At 47.7% G+C, this 23,870-nt stretch overlaps 1 protein-coding gene across 4 annotated transcripts in view; it reads left to right on the plus strand.

Moving 5' to 3' along the window:
- The window catches only part of Insr (insulin receptor), a 98,983-nt gene that overhangs the window by 37,354 nt on the left and 37,759 nt on the right, over positions 1-23,870 (plus strand). For all 4 annotated transcript variants that reach the window (XM_048342134.1, XM_048342133.1, XM_048342136.1 and 1 more), the window contains exon 3: positions 23,153-23,474. In XM_048342134.1, coding sequence (XP_048198091.1) covers positions 23,153-23,474 — 322 coding nt within the window. The remainder of the gene's footprint in view (positions 1-23,152; positions 23,475-23,870) is intronic.

Here is a 23,870-nt window from a genome sequence, read left to right on the forward strand (position 1 = left end):
ATTTTTAAAATCAGGTCTCATTATGTAACCTATGCTGGCCTGGAACTCCACATCCTCATACCTCCGCTCTTCCTGAGTGCTAGGATTGCAGGCATGGACCATAGCACCTAGCCTTTGTTTATGTTATTTTATTTTGTTGGTCATGGGGCTTGAACTTAGGGCCTGGGCACTGACTCTGAGTTCCTTTGCTGAAGGCTAAGTGCTGTGCCACTTTTGGTTTTCTGGTTCATACCCAGGCTGGCGTTGAAAAGGAGGCGTGGCCCACTGACAGGCATGACCAAGTGGGGGCGTAGTACCATGCCAGAGGGTGTGGTGCAGAGGTAAAGGGGAGGGGCTTGGTAGGGCATGACTCAATTATAAACAGGCCGTGGCCTACCAGTAGGGACATAGCTCAATGGCCAGGGATGTGACTCAACTCACCTAGCAAGCACGAGGCCCCGAGTTCAAATCCCAGTACCACCACACAAAAAATGTTCAGAAGAAATTATGTCTGCAACAGGTTACAGACTTTCCCTGCTAAATGGTACAGTGTAGCAAGCAGGGTATACATTGTATTTGTAGTGTGATCCTCATGGGACTAAAATCCACATGCGCTGTGAAAAGGGTTTATGAAAATAAATAATATGGGGTTTGAGCCACAGGGGATTCTGGAAGTAGTCCTCTGTACCCACTTTTTTTCATTTCCTTTCCTTTTCTGCTGTTCCTAGGGCTTGAACTCTGGGCCTGGGTGCTCACTGTCCCTGAGCTTGTTTTGCTCAAGGCTAGCACTCTACCACAGCTTCACTTCTAGCTTTTTTGGTAGTTTTAGTACAGATAAGAGTCTCACAGAACGGGCCCTGGTGGCTCATGCCTTTGCCGTTTGAAACCAACTCCAGGCAGGAAAATCTGTGAGACTGTCATCTCATACAAACTAGTTAGAAAAAGGCAGATGTGGAGTTGTGGCTCAAATGGCAGAGTGGAAGCCTTGAGAAAAAGAATATCAGGTACAACATGTTGGCCCTGAGTTCAAGCCCCAAGACTGGCACCAAGAAAAATGAAAAAAAAAAAAAAAAAAAAAAAGATCTCAGGGACTTTCTTGCCTAAACTGGCTTTGAATAGAGGATCCTCAGATCTCAGCCTCCTGAGTAGGATTATAGGCACGAGTCACTGGCACCTAGCAGGTTTTTGTTTTTGTTGGTTGTAGGGCTTGAACTCAGGGCTTTGGTGCTTTCCCTAAGCTTCTTTGTGCTCAAGGCTAGCACTCTACCACTTGAGGCACAGGACTACTTCCAGCTTTTGAATGGTTTATTGGCGATAAGAGTCTCATGGGGACTTTTCTTCCTAGGCTGGCTTCAAACCCTGATCCTCAGATCTCAGCCTCCTGAGTAGCTAGGATTACAGGTGTGAGTCACCAGCACCTGGCTGTATTTTGTTTTAAATGTGGATCTTGAGGCTTGAACTCAGGGCTTGAGCCATAGCTTCACCTTTGACATTTTGTTGGTTAATTGGAGATAATAGTCTGGTGGACTTTCCTCCTGGATTGGCTTTGAACCTTGATCCTCAGTCTCCGGATTACAGGGTGAGCCTTTGGGCTTTGTACCTCACTTTTTTTTTTTTTTTTGAGCACCTCCCTGTGGTGCAGGTCAAGCAGTGAAGGGCCTGTGGTTTGGATATATTCATAGGAGAAAATAGAGACGTGGGAAAGAGATGTCCCATACTTTCTAGGGGTACTGAGGTCTCCAAGCCTAGTGACATGTTGACTCTTTTCCTTCCTTCCTTCCTTCCTTCCTTCCTTCCTTCCTTCCTTCCTTCCTTCCTTCCTTCCTTCCTTCCTTTCCTCCCTTCTTCTCTTTCCTTCCCACCTCTCTTTTTCTGGGTCTTGAACTCAGCACCTGGGCACTGTCCCTGAGCTTTTCCACTCAAAGCTGGTACTTTACCACTTGAAGCACAGCACTTCTGGTTTTCTGGTGGTTCATTGGAGATCAGGCTTACAGACTTTCCTGTCCAGGCTGGCTTCCAGTCACGATCCTCAGTTCTCAGCCTCCTGAGTGGCTAAGATTGCAGGCATGAGCCCCTGATACCCTATTTTTTTTGGTCTTCTTTCAAGTCAGGCAGAAGCGAGCAGGGAGAGGGACCCATATCCAGGGGGATGGCGCCTGCAGGGCCTGGACTGGTATTCCGGGAAGCCATGGCAATGTTCTGACAGTGATTCTTTCTACCAGATATAGACAGTGACAGAAGGGGCTAGATATGAGAATCACTCACTTCCCCTTGTGCCCTCATGGGAAACCTTTGATCATTGGGATGAGGCCCCAGAGGGCCTGACTGAACACAACTCACACACAAAAAGCATGGACTCTGACATCCAATGATCTTAGGTTCAAATCCTGTTTCTGTCAAATCCTTGCTGTGCAGACTTAGTGTTATTTAACATCTCGGTTCCCACTTCTATAAAAAGAAGGCGCTAGGTGCCAGTGGCGCAGGCCTATAATCCTAGCTACTCAGGAGGCTGAGATCTGAGGATCAGGGTTCAAAGCCAGCTCAGACAGGAAAGTCCATGAGACTCTTATCTCCAGTTAACCACCAGGGAACCAGAAGTGGCGCTGTGGCTTAAAGTGGTAGAGCGCTACCCTTGAGGAAAAAAGAGCTCAGGGACAGTGCCCAGACCCTGAGTTCAAGTCCCAGGACTGACAGGAAAAAAGAAAGAAAAAAAAAAAGAAACTTAAAGAAAGGAGATTTATGATCATTTTTGCCTTGTAGGTCATTGAGTGGGTTACATAAAACACAGTTGAGGGTTAGGGGTGTGGCTCAGTTGGTTGAGCACCAGCCAGTGAGCACAAGTGTCAGGTACTGAGTTTGAGTCCCAGTCTTGGACCGAAGGAAAAAAAAACCCCACAGTTGACACATCTTAGGAGTTCAGGTGGGTTGGCAAGAAGGAGTCTTGAGGGTTCAGTGGCTTTTCCTTCCATCTATGGCTTTATTTGGTCAGCCAAATGTTTATGGAGGCCAAGCTCCAGAGGGAAAGCTGACCAGAAAGATTTGGGGAGAGGAATTGGAGGTATGGTTCAGTTGGTAGAGCACTAGCCAGTGAGTGAAAGTGTCAGGTACTGAGTTTGAATCTCAGTCTGGGACCTAGAAGAAGATTTTGGGGAGATGCTGGTTCTGGGTACTCATGAAAGAGGAACACTCTCATTGCTCCCCTCCTCCCCCAAATGTAAATTCGTGTGTGTGTGTGTGTGTGTGTGTGTGTGTGTGTGTGTGGTGTGTGTGTGTGTGTGGTGGTCATGGGCACAAATGCAGTTGTGGGAGATACTGAGAAGGGGGGAAGCTTTTTCTAGAAGACAGGCAGGGTTGGCAGAAAGGAAAGACCAGGAGGCCTTTGTGGGAACTCCACAGGGCAGCCATTAAAAGTGCAAAGATGCCAGATAGAGCCAGAGTCCTGGCTAGAAATCCTGGCCCCATCCACCATAACCTTCATGTGTGACCTTCAGCCGATTATTGATCCTCCCTATTCCTCCCTTCAAAATAAAGACAGTACTTGGGGCTCACCCAGCAGGTGTGGTTTGAAGGACACAGACACTCTAGATCCATATCTGCTATGGGCCTCACTCCCGTAGTTATTATTTTAATTATGGTTACATATGCATAACATAAAGTTTGCTATTTAATCATGTTTCAAGTGCACTTTGAAGGAGCATTCAGCATGTTCATGTGTGCAGCCATCCCACCCTCCAGCTCTAGAACCTTCTATGTCCACACTGAAGCTTCTATGCCATTCAATACCAGTTCCTCTTCCCTTGCCCCACCCTTGGCATCCACCATTCTGCTTCCTGTCTCTATGGCTCTACTTAAAAAAAAAACTTTATTGTTATTATAAAGGTGATGTACAGAGGGGTTACAGTGACATAAATCAGGTAAAGAGTACATTTTTTTCAACAATGTCACCCTTCCCTCACTCTCTCCCAGTTTTCCCCCCGTAAAGAGTACATTTCTTTTTCAACAATGTCACCCATTCCCTCACTCTCTCCCAGTTTTTCCCTCTCATCCCCACCTACAAGTTGTATAGTTCATTTTCAACATTGTGTCTGGTGAGTACCACTGCTCCTTGCTGTTTACCCTTTGTCCCTCCACTTCTATGCCCCCCATTACCCAAAACAAATGAAACAACAACAACAAAAAGACAACAAAAAAAGCAAAAAAGGAAAAAAATCTTCATTTCCTGGAGTTCATTTCAATAAATATTATTTTATATAATTTAATTGGCTCTACTTCCTATGTCTGTGGCTCTACCTCTTATCTTTGTGTCTCTACCTCCTGTGTTTGTGGCTCTGTTTTCTGTCTCTGTAGATCTACTTCCTGTGTCTGTGGGTCTACCCCCCATCTCTGTGGCTCTACTTCCTGTCTCTGTGGCCTCATTTCCTGTCTCTGTGGACCTACTTCCTGTGTCTATGGATCTATTTCCTGTCTTTGTCTTTATGGTTCCTCTTCCTGTCTCTGTGACTCCATTTCTGTCTCAGTGGACCTCGTTCCTGTGTCTGTGGATCTACTTTTTATCTTTGTTGTTCTATTTCCTGTCTTTGTGGCTCTACCTCATGTCACTGTAGCTCTGTTTCCTGTCTCTATGGCTCTACTTTCTATGTTTTTGGCACTCTACCACATGAGCCACAACTCCATTCTGGCTTTTTTTGTTGCTGTTGTTGATTAATTGGAGATAAGTGTCTCCTCTCACTCAGACTTTTTATTTTTTTTTTTGATCCTGGGACTTGAACTCAGGGCCTGCGTGCTGTTCCTGTGTCTCTTTGTGCTCAAGGCTAGTGATCTACTACCACTCCAGTCACAGAACCCCCTTTGGCTTTTTCTGAGTAGTTTATTGGAGGTAAGAGTCTCACGACTTTGCTGCCTGGGCTGGCTTTGAATGGTGATCCTTAGCTTTCAGCCTCCTGAGTAGTTCAGATGACAGGTGTGAGCCCACTCTGGTAATTGACTTCTCCATTTCAGATCTTTTGTCAGCCCATGTCTGTAACTTGGAAAACAATGGGAAGCCTCTCAGCTGTGGAGCTGGCCAGGCTCAAGGGAAGAAAGAAGGTGGCTGCTGGTGTTGGGTTGGGGAGGGGGGGATTGTGTGTGTTCCTTTTTTTGTGGGCCCTGTTCTGCCTCCTAAGCTCTCTTTGGGGAAACATGTTTATTGCCTAGGCCATCAGCTCTGATAAGCTTTGTGGATTGTTCCAGGTCACGTGGGTGGCACCAGGTTTGTCCTGCCTGGCCAGGCCCCAGTAGCTTTCCGTCTTGTGTGAGGAGAGGCACCTGGCCCTGTGGAAATGGCCATGTGTACAATGTTTTGGTTTCTGAGAGGTCAATGTTGTGATTGCTTTCCTTTGTGTTGTTAGTCAATTTAATTTATTACTCATAATAAAATCCAAACTTAACCTGGCCCCAAAGTGCCTGGCTGGGAAGAAATGGTCACTGGAATGAGTATAACTTTGAAAAGGCCAAGGATAGAAACAAAACACCCCCCAACACACACACACACACACACACACACACACACACACACACACACACACACACCCCAAAACACCTGGAACCCTAGAGAGCTGGCCCAGGAGCAGAGTTACACCTCCTCAGAATGAAGTTTAAATTTTCTTTTCCAACTCAGAAAACCATCTTATCCCAAGGGGATAGAGTTTCTAGAAGCTTCTAGAGACTGCCTACTACGCCTCATGCCTGTAATCCCAGCCACACAGTTTGTGAGACACCTCCATCTCAGCCAATGAAAAGCTGTGCTTAGTTGTAGACTTTTTATCTAGAGCCACACAAAAACACACACACAAAAAAACAAAAAATGACCAAACAAACAAAAACTCCAGAACATTCAGGCATTAGAGAATCACACCTGCCATCCTAGCTACCCAAAAGGCTGAGATCTGAGGATCATGGTTTGAAGCCAATCTGGGGAAGAAAAATCTGTCAAACTCTTATCTCCAGCTAATTGTCAAAAAGCCAAACTAGGGGCATGGCTCAAGTGGTAGAGTGCCAGCCATAAGCAAGAAAGCCCACTGACAGCACAAGACCCTGATTTTGAGTCTCATTCACACACACACACACACACACACACACACACATACACACACACGGGTTGCACACTCAAATGAGCCTGGACCCAAATCCCCTATGTATGGTGCCTATATAGCTGCTATGACAGGCATGAATCACCTCACCATCTGGCTGGGTATTAGTTTAGATGGGGGTCTCTCAAGAACTTTCTTTAATTTTGACTTTTTTGCCTAGGCTGGCTTCAAACCACAATCTTTCTTGATCCAGAATAGATAGGACTACAAGCATAAGCCACTATACTTGGCTTCAACTATTATTTTCATCAGTAGTGCCTCCTAGATCTGGGATAGAGTTGTTAAGTGAATTTTCTTTTCTTTTCCTTTTCCTTTTGCCAGTCCTGGGGCTTGAACTTAGGGCCTGGGTGCTATCCTTGGGCCTCTTCATGTTCAAGGCTAGCACTCTACCACTTGAACCACAGTGCCACTCCCAGCTTTTTCTGAGTAGTTTATTGGAGATAAAGGAGTTTCCTAGGCTTTCCTGCCCCAGCAGGCTTTGAACCATGATCCTCTGATCTCAGCCTCCTAAGAAGGTAGGATTACAGGGGGTGCCACCGGCACCTGGCTTGTCACATGAATTTTATGGACGTGATAGGGTTTGCACACATGTAAGAGCTGATGGTGGAGGCTTTACAGCAGCCACCAGCTGGGGGCTGACATGGGTTATTTATCCATTGCTCTCTGCAAGGTTTCTGGGGGAACTGAGCTTTCATGCAGTTGTTCCTGTCATCATTACATGAGTGAGTGTCCTTCAGACAAGCAGCAGGCCCTTTCCAAAGCCAAGGCTTTTATGTTTTGGAATCGTTATTTGAGCTTGTTTATTCGGCTGGTGTGCTACCATTTGAGAGCCACGTCTCTAGCCTGCCTTTTGGTTGAGAAAGGTCTCACAAACTTTTCTGCCTGGATTGGTCTTCAATTGCCATCTACCAGAACTCAGCTTCTGAGTAACTCTAGACCTCTTCTCTTTTCTTCTCTTCTCTTCTCTTCTCTTCTCTTCTCTTCTCTTCTCTTCTCTTCTCTTCTCTTCTCTTCCTCTCTTGTTGTGCCAAGTCATGAGATGACCACCAAGAAGGCCACCGAGACTCAGACATTCCGAAATGCAAAAGCAAGGCAAGGCTTTATTCAAGCGAGCTGCAACTTGGGCCTCGTCCTACCCACCGACACAGCGGAGGTTAGGAGGGAGCCCCGAGCTGTGATTACACAGGGCTTATAAAGGCAAAAAACAAAGTTACAACAATCAGGTGTTCACGCAAGCAAGATTAGGACACAGGTACAAATCTGATTGGCTCAGGGCTCGAGGCATTCTAGGGGTGGTCAGAGTTAAGCATTCCCAGCGGTTAGAGTTCTAGACCGACTGGGCCCTAATGGGCTTGTCCTGGGTCTGCTCACAGGGCCTGCTTATCTCAGGTTCACGTGGTAAAGTGGGGTTCATGTGGTACAGTGGGACCTGACTTCAAAGTCTGGTCTTTCCCCCCCCCTCCTCTCTCTCTCTCTCTCTCTCGTCAGTCCTGGGGCTTGAACTCAGGGCCTGAGCACTGTCCCTGGCTTCTTTTTGCTCAAGGCTAGCACTCTATCACTTGAGCCACAGTACCACTTCCAGCTTTTTCTGTGTATGTGGTGCTGAGGAATTGAACCCAGGGCTTCATGCATGCTAGGCAAGCACTCTACCGCTAAGCCACCTTCCCAGCCCCTCTAGATTTCTTGTTTCCCACCATTTGATGCCAGAAACCTGTCCCAAGGTAAGTTTTAGGAATGTTTGTGTGATGTGGGAGGGGGGCTGGACACAACCTGACCACAGCCCTGGGCCCCCACTTATCACTCAGTTTCTTCACATTTACACTCAGTGTCTGCCTCCTAAACTTGCTTTGGTCTGGCAGAATTCTCAGTGTAGGTGAAGCCAGCATGAATGGCATAGAGTCCGTGTATTAGCTCCGGGTGAATTCAGGAGGCATTAGAACCTGGGCAGCGGCAGAGGAGAGGGGTGCAATGCTTCTGGGGTAGTCCCCATGGAAAAGAGAGATCTGACTGGAGGAGAAGATACCATGGAGGTGAGCCTGGGGTGAACTGGAGAATAAAGTACATCCCTAAAGAGGCCCGAAGAGCATGTGAAAAGGCCCTGAGGTTGGGAAAACTCAGGCTTAGTGACTTCTAAGGAACAGAATGTCATTGCTGTGTTTAGTTTGGCAATCAGGTGGGCAGGATTTGTGACTACAATTTCCCCAATCCTCTTGAGTATTTTTCTGTAGAAACACACCTCACAGCTTGGCTACAATTTTCTTAAATCTCGCCACATAGTTGACCAGAATCAGTGGGGTGGGCTGTGTTGCCTGGTTTGAGGATTAAGCGTGATGATACTTTGATGAAGGTCTGGCATCAATAGCTTTGGCAAGGCTAGCCCGACAAAGTTAGTTGGGGGGGGGGGGTCTGTCAAGGACCTGTTTGAAGAAAGGCTCAGGGAAGTTGAGACACTTGGCCAATATGTCTCAGCATTAGGGAGTGCCGGATTCCACAGTGGATGGGATTAGCTTTCTATTAGTGACATTAAATAGAACACCAAGGAAGGGCACAGACAGGCCCTCCTCAGCCGCCACAGCCCTCCTCACCATCCTTTCTTAGCTCCAACAGCTGCCCCTGCTCCCCCTCCCTCCTCCTTTCGCTCTCTTCCTCTCTCTCTCTCTCTCTCTAAGAGACAGAGTTGGTCATGAGACTTGAACTCAGGACCTGGACATTGTCTCTGAGCTCTTTTGCTCAAGGCTAGTGCTTTACTACTTTGAGCCATAGTGCCAGTCCCAGCTTTTTGGTGGTTAATTGAAAATAAGAATTCCACAGACTTTCCTGTTTCCTGCCAAGGTCGACTTTGAACTGTGATTCTCTGGTGTTTCCTGAGAAGTTGGGATTACAGATGTGAGCCACCATCGCTTGCCCCCCCCCCTTGTCTCCCCTCTCCTCTTCCCCCTCTCTCCCCTCTCCTCATCTTTCTTCTCTCTCTTCTGTCTCTGTGAGCTCTCTTCCTCTCCCTCTCTGCTCCTTCTCTTTCCCTCTTCCTCAAGGGTCCACAACTCCTCCCAGCATTCTTTGGGGCCAGGCCTTATCTTGGCCCCACCCACCTCCGTTTCCATGGAGATACAGCTGTTCATTTTCTCACACATCTTGGAGACTAGTTCTTTGAAGCTGGTCAAGGTTATGACTCTCTGTGCCACTGTCTGTCTGTCTGTAGGTTGGTTGGTCGGTGGTCTGTTTATCTGTCTGTCTGTCTCTGAACCCCTGTGGTGTGTCAGACCATCTTTTCACTTCTGGTGGTTGAGATTAGAGTCTCACAGACTTTCCTTCCCAGGCTGGCTTTGAACCTCCATCCTCAGCTCTCAGCCTCCTGAGCAGGATGACAGGTGCCTGACCAATGCCATTTTTCTTTTCTTTCTTTCTTCTTTCTTTCTTTCTTTCTTTCTTTCTTTCTTTCTTTCTTTCTTTCTTTCTTTCTTTCTTTCTTCCTTCCTTCCTTCCTTCCTTCCTTTCTCTCTCTCTCTCTCTCTCTCTCTCTCTTTCTTGCTTGCTTGCTTTTGCCAGTCTGGGCCTTGGACTCAGGGCCTGAGCACTGTCCCTGGCTTCTCTTTGCTCAAGGCTAGTACTCTGCCACTTGAGCCACAGTGCCACTTCTGGCAGTTTTCTATATATGTGGTGCTGGGGAATCGAACCCAGGGCTTCATGTATACGAGTTACGCACTCTTGCCCCTAGGCCATATTCCCAGCCCATCCCCCATCCAACACCATTTTTCTATTTGAACGCCAAGTTTCTATTTGAATATTCACTGTTTGGTTTTCCAAAGGTTTATTTTTTATTTTGTGATTGCTAAGGCAAGTGCATTGCATTTTTATCTTCACCTTCTGTGGGTCCCAGGAAACAGGATGGCCATCCAGGGCAATTTCAAATGCGGGGACCAGGAGGCCTCTTTGAAGGTCAGCGTCAAGGTGAAACCCCTTGGGGCCACAGGGAAGGTACATGTGGTACCTCCTGGCTACAGAGGAAGGGACGTGGCACAGCCAGATGTGGCAGGGCTGCGTGTCCCCTTTGCTGTAGGCCGATTCCAAGAAATCTAAGTTCAAGTTCAGCACAAAGTGGCTTTGTTGGGGCCAGGAGGGCTGGAAGGGATGGGGGCAGCTCTCACTCCCAAGACGAAGATTCTTTCCTTAGGCCCGATGGGGGAGACACTGGGGTGGCTGCACCCCTACCTTCTGGCCTTCAGTACCTCATCCTGCTTTCCCTCCATTTCTGGGTGTGTATATACACCTATCTTGGGTGCTACTTCAATCTGTCCCCCAGTTCTTGTTCTGTCTCCAGCTTTCCAAGCACCCCTGAGTCATGGGCCTCTGTGAGGCCCTGTGCCTAGTTAAGGCCTCCAGTTGTGGTTTGCTCAGGAGGCTGTTGAATGGTGATTTCTATGTGCTGGTCTTGGGGCTCGAACTTAGGGCCTGAGCGCTGTTCCTGAGCTTTTTCACTCAAGGTTGGTATTCTACCACTTGAGCTACAGCACCACTTTCCACTTTTTGGTAGTTCATTAGAGATAAGAGTCTCACAGGTTGCCTGGGGTTGGCTTTGAACCTCAATCCCCAGATCACAACCCTTTGAGTAGCTGGGATTACAGGTGTGAATCACCCACCAGCTCCCGACCTAAAATCCTGATTTCTGAGATGATTAAGGGGATTTTGTGTTTTGGCTTTTTCTTTATACTTCAGTTATTAATTAAACAAAAATTTTTGACAAGGTGTTGTGCACAGGGGTACAGTTACATAGTAGGGCAGTGTGTACATTTCTTGTGATATCTTACTCCCTGTTTTTCTTTCCCTTCCCTAGGTCAGGTAGACATATATATATATATATATATATAATATATATATATACAGATATATATATATATAATACACACTGTACCAAGAACATATACAGTAGCCACGTGGCCTATGCCAAAGAAAATTTGCCTAGGGCTTTAAATGTAATGTTGACAGTAGACAATATGTCAACAATAGTCGTATATGAATGTACATACATAGCTTTTGAGCTATTGTGATCCACTGAGAGGTCTATTTTTGACCTTTATATATAAGTTGAGCAGTTGTTTGGTTTTGGATACATAATGTAGGGTCGCTACCTACACCTGTGTGTGTTTTGGCTTTTAAGCTTGAGTGTGAGGCTACTGTGGACGAACCTGTCTAGAAATTTCCATGGAGTTTTCCAGGAGTATTGTGGGTAGGGTTGGAAAGCAGTGGTTATTAGGGCTTTAAAAAAAAGAACCTGGAGTCTGTTTTACATAGAATCTCTTGCTTAACGCTTAGGGGTGTGTCACATGGGATGGAGATGGGTGGAAAGTTCATGGAAAAGTGGGGGGACAGGCATGTCTCCCTATGGAGGTTTGACTGTGGGAGGGAGGGTCATTTGCACCTGGCACAGAGTGGGCATGCAGTCCTGAATTGAATAGAGGATGGTGGGGGGTAGCACCCCAGATCAGGCACCAGACAGGTCACCCCAAAACACTAAGGCTGCATTCTACAATAGGCTGCCTGGGCTTCATCCACCCAAGTAGGGGACTGCACAGGGTTCCCCCAGAATGACCCCGAGAGAAGGGCAGGAAAACTGCTGGGTGGTTGCCTAAAATATGGCCACTGAATTCATCCATCTTTCTCTTCCCTGTGGGGTGCTGGAGGCAGGGGGTGGTGGTCAGCGGGGGGGAGGGGGCGGTGGAGGCTGGTGAGGCTGATGCCTTTGTCATCTTTCTTAGGCTCTTGGGACCTCCACCCTACAGGGGCCAACTTTGCTCTGCATCATCTCATTCCATCCGATGCTCAAGTCACTCCCCAAATACTGTTATAGCGCGCCCTGTGGGGGTGGGGGTGGGGAAACGGAGCCATACTCCCAGCCCCCCCCTTTTGTGCTTTTATTATTATTGTTGTTGTTATTATTATTTTCAAGTAAGCTTTGGCCAAGGGCAGCCTTGGACATTGATCCTTCTACCCTGAGGCCTCAGGAGTAGCCAGTATCATAAGCATGCACTACCACTCTGGGTTTATTGACTGAGATGGGTTTGTTTGTTTGTTTGTTTGTTTTTTGCTGGAGGTATGTGTGGCTCAGCTGTAGAGTGCCTACCTACCAGGTGTGAGGCCCTGGTTGCAACTCCAGCACCACCAAATGTCTACATAAATAAGAGTCAGAGATGGGGGGTGTGTGGAGAGACAGAGAGAAAATATTTTGGCTAGTTTTTCACCTGTGCTGGCCTGGAAACATGCTTGAGATGAGGTCTTATTCATTTTTCCTGCTGGCCTCCAACTGCAATCCTTCTGCCTCCTAAATTGCTGGGACTACAAGCCTGAGTCACCATGCTTGTTTCTCTCTCTCTCTCTCTCTCTTTGTTTTCTGCCATGGCATTTGAAATAGGTATATTTTCATCCTGACTCTTATTGATTCTGTTTCTGTGGTGTCTCTGAAGATATTCTGATGTTTATTTTGGGGGTCATTGAGGAGATGAGGAAAATTTCTCCTGTGCCTCCCTTGCTTGCTTGCAGCCGCTCTGGACTAGTACATAGTCAAGAATACTGTGTACTTGTTGACCAGCCTCTGAGCTTCATGTGGGGGAGACGGTCTCGTGGGAAACAACACTGACACAGTAACAGATTCCAACGGAAATGGCTGTCTCTCTCCATTCTCTCCTAGCACAAGAAAGCATGCTCATTATCGAATGCCAAAAATGACCAGAAAGCTTAAAACAAGTGACAAAACACCAGTAGACAGAGAGAAGAAAAGATTCCATGCAGAGGCATGTGCCTGGAGCCAAGGGACTGCCTTGAAAGTGATTCAACCATAGACCCATTTTTCTTTTTTGACTGTTATGAGGCTTGATGCTGGGCCTGGGTGCTGTCTTTGAGCACTTCAGCTCAAGGCTAGTGCTCTACTACTTAAAAAAGAGCCATTTCCAGTTTTCTGATGGTTAATTGGAGATGAGTCTCACAATTTTTTTTCTGTCCGGGCTGGCTTTGAACCATGCTCCTGAGATCTCAGCCTCCTGAGTAGGGTTACAGGTATGAGCCACCAGCACCTGGCACCAACACCCCCTGCCTCCAGCACCCCACGGGGAAGAGAAAGATGGATAAATTCAGTGGCCACATTTTAGGCACATGCCCAGCAGTTTTCCTGCCCTTTGAACACAGGGCTTTGAACTTACTAGGCAGGTACTCTGCTCTTTGAATTATATTTCCAGCTATTTTTGAGAGAAAGGGTCTCTCTCTCTCTCCCTCTCTCTTCGTTGGTCGTAGGACCTAAAGTTGGGGTCTGGCATGCTGTCCCTGAGCTTTTGTGCTCAAGGCTAGCACTCTTCCACTTTGAGTCACAGCTCTACTTCTAGTTCTCTGGTGGTTCATTGGAAATAAGAGTCTCATGGACTTTCCTACCCACTGGCTTTGAACTGTGATCCTCACATCTCAGCCTCCTGTGAAGCTAGGATGATTGGCTTGAGCCACCAGTGCCTGGCCTGCTTGTTATTTTTGAGAGAGGGTCTCATTTTCTTTTTTTTAAACTGGGCAAGCCTGGACTTTGATCCTCCTGTTTACGCTTCCTGATGGAATGACAGGCAGATGTCCCTTTTCTTTTCTTTTTTTTTTTTTTTCCTGTTGAGATGAAATCTTATGGAATGTTTCCTCCCAGGCTGGTCTGGGACCATAATCCCCCAATCTCAACCTCATGAGTAGTTGGGATCACAGGTGTGAGAGAAACACTGTATTTACCTTCCTAGCACTGCAGACATGTTATACACTGGGCTTTTCTAGGAGGGGGAAAATATCAAATAAGTAGTGTAAGAAACAAGGGAGGGGGGAATATAGTATATAAAATGAAGAATGGGGCAGATATGACTTAAAATCAACTTACATCATAGAACTGTCTTGCTGTTTATTTTGGAAATATTATCCAATTCATTTCACTCACTCATGTAAGTGCTGATTTTATTTAGGTTGTTTTCCATTGCTAAGAAGTTGGGACAATGAAGCCAGATGTTGGTGGCTCATGGCTGTAATCCCAGCTTTTTAGGAAGCTGTGATCTGAAGATTAAAGCCAGACTAGGCAAGAAACTCTGACACTCTTCTCTCTAATGAACTAGCAAAAAGCTGGAAGTGGAGCTGTGATTGAAGTGGTAGATCACCTGCCTTGAGCGGGAAAGCTCAGGGACAATGCCCAGGCCTTGAATTCAAGCCCCAGGACTGGCACAAAAATAAAGAAATTGAAAAGTAACATTGAAAAGTAACCAGTTTAAAAGGTAACTCTTATAGTTAATTGCCTCAAATGTTTGGGAAAGAAAGAGGATGTTATCTTTGTTTGTGTGTGTGTGCATGCGCGCGTGCGTGTGTACGTGTGCAAGTTTGGTTTTATTCCGAGCAGCTGGGGTGGTAGAAGTTGTGACTTGAGATCAGATCTCCAGACACCACTAAGCTGGGGATGCCTGGAAGTTCAGCTGGGTCCTCCAGCATCCCAAACTTCACATCCTGGGGCTATTCAAGTCTCTTGACTCCTCTTGGAGTTGTGTTCAGCCTCAAGGTGGACGCCTGGGCATGAGCATGACAATGCATGCAGCTTCTCCCTGCTCCTGCCCCACCTCCTCTCCTCATCCACCCACCAGTCAGAAAATGGCCCCCCATGGCCATTTCTCCTCCATGTTTCTTAGTGCCAGTGGCAGGAGAAAGTCTGGGACCCTGGGCTCCTTAGTATTTTCCCTCCTCTGGCCTAATTGCCTACTGCCCTTACTCTGTACTTTGGCCTTTAAGAACTACCAAGTGTTTATAGTTTCCTGGTGACTCACACATGTGCATATTCCTCCCCAATCTGGGGCAAAGCTACCTTCATCCCTTATTCCTGCCCCTTTCATGCATGGGTGTTCCCCCTCCTTTCTCCCCTCCCCATGATTTATTGTGCAACTACTGTGTGCATGCCTCTGGAGTGTAATAGCAAGCAAGATGATCTAGCACCTAAGGGCTAGCTGCCTGTTTTTTTTTTTAATGCTAGTTACTAGGACTTGAACTCAGGGCCTTGTGCTCTCTTTTAGCTTTTTCACTCAAGGCTGTGGCTCTACCACTTGAGTCACAGCTCCACTTCTGGATTTTGGCTGGCTAATTGGAGATAAAGAGTCTTATGGACTTTCATACCCAAGCTGGCTTTGAATTACCATCATCAGATCTTCTGAGTGGCTGGTTTAGGTGGGTGCCTGTTGTTGGCATCCTGGGAGGAGAGAGACTGTGTTTCCCATCCCTTTCTGCACCTCCATTTTCCTAGATGGGCCTACTGGGGTGTGCTGGGCTGAGGAAGGGGTGACTAACCCACAGTATCTAACCCTGGCCCTCCTGGAGACCTGGGTTCAAGTTCTGCCAGTCAGAAAAAGGCCATTCTTTTGGGGGGGGGGCACTTGAACACAGGGCTTGGGCCTGAGCCTCTTTATGCTCAAGGCTAGTGCTCTACCACTTGAGTCACAGCACTGCTTCCCGCTTTTGAGTGGTTATTGGAGATGTCTCATGGGGATTTTTGTCCTGGCAGGCCTCCAACCTTGGTCCTCAGGTCTCAGCCTCCAGAGTAGGTAGGATAACAGGTCTGAGCCACTGACACCCAGCTGAAAATGGTCATTTTGTAAGTTTCCATATCTCTTGGAGAAGGGCTGTTGGAATAATTATGAGTTAGGAAGATCTAATGAACAAACGGAATCTGTATTTCCAGGTGCATTTTATGACTGGCTGAAGGAAAATGGTTGGGATAGCATGCCCCTTGCATGGCTTCGCCTTACTAGAACTGCACAATATACACGCATCTTCCAATGCACGGGGAGTGACGTTGCAATTTGTACATTCCCCCTCCTCACCAAGTGTCAGGGATACGTGGAACCCAGCACCTCTCGCCTTCGCCTGGAGCTTTTTATTAAATATAAAGATCGTGGTTTGGGGTTCGATCCTTGGGGTTTTCTGAGTTCCAAAGGTGCAGATGTCTCGTCTTCCTCATGTGGTTTTGCTGGGTCCCCGGCGAGCTGCTTTCCTTCTCTGGGCCTCTCCCGACGAGGCCCGACGCCAGGGCGCCCCCGGCCATGCTGGGCACTGCCACGCGGTGACCCGATCTCCTCCCGGGCACCGGCCCAGCCCGTCACGGGGTGTGGGGAGGCGGGAATACAAGCTGCACCCTCAGACTCGCCTTTGCTTTCACCGCTTGCAAAGTCTCCTCGGCCCCAGGCCTGCCTTGCACTGGCTGCGCCCACGAGAACCGCGCTGCCCCCCAGCCCGATGACCCCCAAAGCCCTCCGGCCGCGGGCGTGGGCACGGAGTCCCCGCCGGCCCCCCCCCCCCCCCAACGCCCCTGCGCGCCGGGGGGGCGGGTCAGCGCCCCAAGCAGCACGCACGCCCATTGGCTGAGCGCGAGGGCGGCGCTGCGGTTGCCGCCACAGCCCGGCGTGGATTCCGTTCGAAGAGAGCGGAACGAGCCGTAGGCTTTGTGGCAAGTTGGCGCCTCTTGACTTCTGTAGAAGGGGTGTGGCCCCCATGTCGTCAGGACTCGCCTTCGGTTCCAGGCGCTCACTCGCTAGGAACCGACCAATCATAAGGCTACTCTAGGTGGTGGCTCCGCCCCCTCGCTGGCCTTTGAACGCGCCGGAAATCTTCAAAGAGCGCCGGAGCTCACTCCCGCCTACCACCTCACACTTGCACATGCGCGGTCTCACACAGAACTGACCAATCCGGACGCTGCTTTTGTGGGGCGGGACCCTGGCTTCGGCCGTACCGTAAGTTTCCAAAGCGCCGTGTAGTTTCATCCTGTGGCCCGCCTGATCGGGGAAGGGAACCGGGGCTCCTTCCTTGCTTCAAGGACACGCGGCTCTGGGTCGCGCTGACCACCAGCTATCAAAAGCTCAGGCCCTGCCTCCCATCCCGCCGTTAAATCATTTATGACGTTCCAAGGGGAAGAATTTGGCTCTGGGGACTCAAACCTCTGAGGTCAGGGTCAGGCTGGGTGAAAGCATAGGTATCAGCCATCCCAGAGGACCATGCGGAGATAATCACAGGCAGGAGAAGAAGGTTCATAAGGAGGTTTATTAGTGGGGCCATAGTTCCCGGGAGAGGGAGCTACATGGCATCTGTACCTTATCCAGGTGGCAGGTTCTCTCTCTGGGGGTAAAGGGAAAGTAGTTAGGTAGTGAGTAGGGGTGGCTCATTAGGTATGGGTGGATCTGGGGGCTAGTGGGAGGAGCTGAGGACCTGAGGCTAGGGAAATGCTAACACTGGGGATGGGGGGCGGCAGCCGTGGGAGAGAAAGGCTCTGAACCGCAGGGAGTTTGTAAAATTCACACTCAGGGAGGCCCACGGGCCCGGCCCTGATCGTGCCTGCCATCCCAGGATGCAACCATTCCCAGTGGAAAGTTCTGGAAAGGAAGAATTTTCGGAATAATACATGTGGAGTCTTAAAAACAAACCCCCCCCCCCAAAAAAAAAGCCCATCAAATTCACCCAGACAGGCTGTGTGCAGGAATGTAACCTCAGTGGTTTTATGGTTTGCTTTGCATTCAGCGTATAGTTGAAGAGAAAAATAAGCAGACACGAATGAAAAGCAAGTCAAAGGGCAATTTCTATGCACAAATCATTCAAATCGTTCCTTTCTAATCTTTTAATATTGTGTCAGGAATTGGTGGCTATTTCCTTTGATGTCGTTTTAAACTTTCAGAGAACTAAACATTGTTTGCATTCATTGTTTCCCTTCAACCCTACTTGTTCTGAAATATGTTACTAGACATTTGTAAGAGATTTTTTTACACCTGAAGTTGGAAGAGTGGGTTTTCCTAAGACCAAGAAAATTCCTTTACAAATAACAGCATCAGGATAAAACCCAGAAAATGAATAACACTGACACTATATTTTAATCTGGTCTTGTATAAATCTCATCACTTGTCTCAATAGTGTCTTTCATTGGTGTGTGTGTGTGTGTGTGTGTTTGGTCCCAGTTTCAATCCACGATCACAATTCTTCATTTATTGCCCCCCCCCCCCGCTCATACAACTTCCCAGTTTTCTTTCTTTCATTGGTATTTTCAAAATGCTCAGGCCAGTTATTTTATATTCATTTGTTATTTTGTTTTATTATATTTTTGTCGGTTGTGGGGCTTGAACTCAGAGCCTGGGCACTGTCCGAGCTCTTCTGCTAAAGGCTAGTGCTCTACTACTTTGAGCCAAAGTTCCACTTCCTGTTTTCTGGTAACTAATTGGAGATAAGAGTCTCACAGACTTTCCTGCCTGGGCTAGCTTTAAACTGCAATCCTCAGATCTCAACTTCCTGAGTAGTTAGCATTACAGGTGTGAGCCAACAGCACCCAGCCCAATTATTTTATTGAATGTATTCCAGATGGGTTTTTATTCTCTGGAGAGAAACTACAAATACCATAAATGTACCCCATCTCCAGGCTCTACTTAGTTTATTCCTCTATTTTTGGAGATGCAGTCTTAAATACTGTTTTAAGTAAGATTTTCCAGGTGCTGGTGGCTCACACCCATAATCCTAGCTACTCAAGAAGCTGAGATCTGAGGTTCATGGTTCAAAGCCAGCCCTGGCAGAAAATTCCCTGTGCGACTCTTTTTTCCAATTAACCACTCAAAAACCAGTAGTGATGCTGTGGCTCAAAATGGTAGAGTGCCAGCCTTGAGCAAAATAGCTCAGAGACATCACCTAGGTTCTGAGTTCAAACCTCACGACCACCACGAACAAAAAAATGCTGGACAGAAACTCTTAAGAAGTAATCCTAACATATCAGTTGGGCACAAGGCGGACGTTTATTTATCTGGAAGAAAAATTTCATGGAAGATTTCCTCTTGCTATTCACTGAGATTTTCTATTTTCTTTTCTCTTTTCCTTTCCTTGTGCCTCCAAAAGAAGTTTCTGGTAGACAGAAGAACATTAGGCCCTGTGCTTCCGAGGCAGGTGCTCTACTAGCTGAGTCACACCCACAGCCCTTCTTTGCATCAGTCCTTTTTGTTTTGTTTTTGAGAATTGTGCTTTCCTTCTCCACCAGTCCTGGTGGTCCTGGCCAGCCTGGACTACTATTTACACTTCTTGCATAGCTGAGATTAAAGATATGCACCACTGTGCCCAGCTCTTTATTGGTCAAGATGGCAGTCTTGAGAACTTTTTCCCTGGCCTCATACCACTATCCTCTCATTCCAGCCTCCCAAGTGGCTGGGTTTATAGATGAAAGGCACTGACTTAGACTGAACTTTTTGAGGCCACAGATGGTTTTTTTCTGTAACTGGTTTGTTGCTTACTCAAAACAAGGAGGGATTTCCTATGTTCCTGAAATGTCCGTGAAAACACCAGCATGCTGTGCATTTAATATACTTCTTGAGTGAATAAGAAACAATTGAAGGCCAGTCATTTATTCAATAGTTCCTGAAAGAACAAACCTTGGCTTTGTGTTGGGTTTTTGTGTTGTAATAAAGCAGAAGTGGTTTTAAAAGAATGTTTCTGCTGGGTTCCAGTGGCTCACACTTGTCACCCTAGCGATGCAGGAGGCTGAGATCTGAAGATCATGGTTCAGAGCCAGCCCGAGTAGGAAACTCTATGAGACTCTTATCTCCAGTTAGCCACCAGAAAGCCAGAAGTGGAGTGGTGCCTCTAAGTGGTAGAGCTGTAACCTTGACCTCAAAAGATCAGAGACAGCGCCCAAGCCCTGAGTTCAAGCCCTAGCACTTTCACTAAAAAAACAAACAAAACTAAGCTAAACTAAAATGTACCAGAAAAGAAAAATAAGAAGATGGGGCTGGGAATATGGCCTAGTGGTAAAGTGCTTGCCTTGTATACATGAAGCCCTGGGTTCGATTCCTCAGCACCACATATATAGAAAACAGTCAGAAGTGGTGCTGTGGCTCAAGTGGTAGAGTGCTAGCCTAGAGCAAAAAGAAGCCAGGGACAGTGCTCAGGCCCTGAGTCCAAGCCCCAGGACTGGCAACAAAAACAAAACAAAACAAAAAGAAAAATAAGACCACACTGCAGAAAGGCAGAATGCCTATGTGCCTCTGGTCCTATAAAATAATATTTATCGAGATGAACTCCAGGAAATGGAAGCAAGAGTTGTTGTTTTTTCTTCTTTGTTGTTGTTTTTCTTTTCATTTTGTCTCATTTTTCATTAACTATCTTTGGGAGTGCAAGGGGAGGAACAGAAATGGAGGGACAAAGGGTGAACACATGCAGCCGTGGTGATCACTGGACACTATCTTGAAAATGAACTAAGCAATTTGTGGGAGGAGAAGGGAGGGGACAACTGGGAGAGGGGGAAGGAAGGGATGACATTCCCCCCCCCCCAAAATGTACTCATTCCCTGACTTGTAACTGTAACCCCTCTGCACATCACCTTTATAATAACAAGCCCATTAAAAAAAAAAAAGGCCAAACTGTGTCTCTGGACTCAAATATTAGTATTACTGTACTTTTTATTTTTATTTCTTTGCCAGTCCTAGGGTTGACTGATCCTGAGCTTCTTTGCTCAAGGCTAACACTCTACCACTTGAGCCACAGCACCACTTCCGGCTTTTTCTGTGTATGTGGTGCTGAGAAATCGAACTCAGGGCTTCATGCATGCCAGGCAAGCTCTCTACCGCTAAGCCACATTCCCAGCCCTTACTGTACTTTCATAAAAGTTTTTTTTAATTACTCTAAAGACAGAGTATGGGAGTGGAACTATTGTTCTCTTGGGGGTTTTGGAATTAATTAAAAGCTCTTTAGAAATGTGCTTGCCATGTTTTGTGTGTCTATCATCAGCCTGCTTGGGCCTCTTGCTTCTGTGTAACCTTGGGTAGCCCCCAGGAGCCCGATCTTTCTCAGTCCCCCCCGCCCCCCCTTTCTCCAGGACCTTCTCCCGTCCTCTGATAACCCTCAGTTCCTCACAGAACTGGAAGTCATCATCAGCACAATAATCAAAATACAACATGACTACATCTCACACCCCTGACCCCTCCAAGCTCCGCCCCCCTCAGGCTCCTTGGGGTGATACCCCTCCCCAATTCTTGCCCCCAGAGACCCCAGTGTGTTCCTGCACATGAAGGCAGGCATTCCTGCCTCCCTCCCAGTAACTGTTCTTGGCACTGTCTGGCTGGGAAGCCAATGTGTCCGGGAAGTTTTTATGAGGTCTTTGATGGCGTGCTTGCTCAGGATATGAGCCCCTTCCTGACTTCTGAGCATCCTGTCCAACACCCACCCCTTGTGGCCTCGCACCATTGTCCTATTTATATATGACTTCCTCCCATTGAGCCTGAGGTCTCAGATCCCCCCCTGACGGGGAGATGGGTTGGGGGGACCAGCAGGGGGGACTGTGCGGGTCCACTCAGCTGGTGACTGGAGCATTCAATAAATGTAACTGTACTTAACATATACAGGCCTTTTCTTATTTGTTTTGTCAGCCATGGGGCTTGAGCTTGGGGCCTGGGTGCTGTCCCTGAGCTTCTTTGTGCTCAAGGCTAGCGCTCTACCACTTAAGCTACAGCATCACTTCTGGTTTTTTGGTGGTTCATTGGAGATAAGAGTCTCACAGATTTTCCTGCCTGGGCTGCCCTTGAACTGAGATCCTCAGACTGAGTAGCTGGAATTACAGGTGTGAGCCACCTGGCTTACGTGTGTGTGTGTGCACAGATACAAGTGAGTGTACCCCTCCGCCAATCCTGAGACTTGAATTCAGGGCCTAGGCTCTGTCCCTGAGTTTTTTGTGTTCTATCACTTGAGCCACACCACCACTTCTGACTTTTTGTTGGTTCATTGGAGATAAGAGTCTTATGGACTTTCCTGCCTGGGGTGGCTTTGAACTACAATCCTCAGATCTTAGCCTCCTGAGGATGACTCTTAACTAGTACAGGGTGGTAGCTGTTCACCTAGTGCCTGTGTTGTTCCAGCATTACAAATCATGCGGAAGGATCTAAAGACAGAGTATGGGAGTGGAACTATTGCTCTCTTGGGGGTTTTGGAATTAATCCTCATGGACATTGGGAGACAACTGTAAAGTAAACAATAACAAATTATTAAAAATAACACTTGTTATTAGTAATGGTTCCTCGTGACTCATTTCCCTTCATCTCTTTATATTTATTTATTTATTTTGTTTGTGTGAGTCCTGGGGCTTGAACTCAGGGCCTGGGTGCTATCCCTGAGCTTTTTTTTTTTTCCCCCCCTCAAAGCTGGTGCTTTACCACTTGACTCACAGCTCCACTTCTGGCTGCTGCTCCTCCTTCCTCCTCCTCTTCCTCTTTCTTTTTGGTGGTTTATTGGAGATAAGCGTCTCAGGAACTTTCCTACCAGGACTGGCTTTGAACCTTGATCCTCAGATCATCAGATCTCAGCCTCTGGAGTAGCTGGGATGGGATTACAGGCTTGCATGCATGTTGCTGGCTGTGACTTGCAACTATGTGTCATTTTGCTACTTTGTATCTTCCACCTTTGTATAGTTGGCTACTTTTCTATCTCTAGTGTGTGTGTGTGTGTGGGGGTGTATTTGGTCAAAGCAGCTTGACATCCACCAGGAGAATCTGTCAGATGTTTTAATTTAGGGCCACTCTGCCCCTTCACCCCACCCGCTCCCCACCCCAGTAAGCTGTCACACATTTCAAGTCCTATCTCCAATCTGGGCATTCCAACCTGGGGGTTCCGAGTGTATCTTAGTTGTGTCTGTCCCAGGCTCAGCCCTGTGTATGTGTGTGTGGGGGGGTGGAGGGAGGTAGACAGAGACAGAGAAGGGACTTGTGGTTCCATTGGTGACAAGTCTCCTTCATCTTCATCTCCTTCCCTGTGCCCCACTTTGCCAGTCCTGGGGCTTGAACTCAGGGCCTGAGCACTGTCCCTGAGCTTCTTTTGCTTAAGGCTAGCACTCTACCACTTGAGTCACAGGACCACTTCTGGCTTTTTCTATACATGTGGTGCTGAGGAATTGAACCCAGGGTTTCATGCATGCTAGGTGAGCACTCTCCCATTCGGTCACATTCCCAGCCCTTCAGCTGCTTGATCTGGCTGTGTCTTCTTCTCTCCCCTCTCCCCAGTGTGCCCGACCATCTGCAAGTCGCATGGCTGCACGGCCGACGGCCTGTGCTGTCACAGCGAGTGTCTGGGGAACTGCTCAGCACCTGACGACCCCAGCAAGTGCGTGGCCTGCCGCAACTTCTACCTAGAAGGCCGCTGCGTGCCCATCTGCCCCCCACCCTACTACCACTTCCAAGACTGGCGCTGCGTCAACTTCAGCTTCTGCCTGGACCTTCACAACAAGTGCAAGAACTCGCGGAGGCCGGGCTGCCACCAGTATGTGATCCACGAGGACAAGTGCATCCCCGAGTGTCCGTCCGGGTACACCATGAACTCCACCAAGTGAGTCTGCTTGGGGAGGGCCTCACAAGCTTGCCATCTTGTTCATCCTACCCACAGCCTCTCATTCACATCTGGGATTATAAGCACTTGTCACACACATGTGGCTTGTTGGTTGAGATGGGGTTTTGGCCAATGTTTTCTTTTTCACATGGAGCTGGCCTCAAAGTGAGATCCTCCTGATCGTTACCTCCCAGAGTGTTGGGGTTATAGGTGGGAGCCATTTTTCACCTCCTGTTCCAGCTTCTGGGCTTTCATGCAGCCATTGATACAAAGGGTCAGAGAGGAAATATTTTGGGCTACACTTCTTTTTTGTCGGTTGTGGGGCTTGAACTGCCAGCCTGAGTGCTGTCTCTGAGCTCTTTTGCTCAAGGCTAGCACTATGCCACTTGAGTCACA

This window comes from Perognathus longimembris, chromosome 3, assembly GCF_023159225.1.
Source record: "Perognathus longimembris pacificus isolate PPM17 chromosome 3, ASM2315922v1, whole genome shotgun sequence".
NCBI lineage: Eukaryota > Metazoa > Chordata > Mammalia > Rodentia > Heteromyidae > Perognathus > Perognathus longimembris.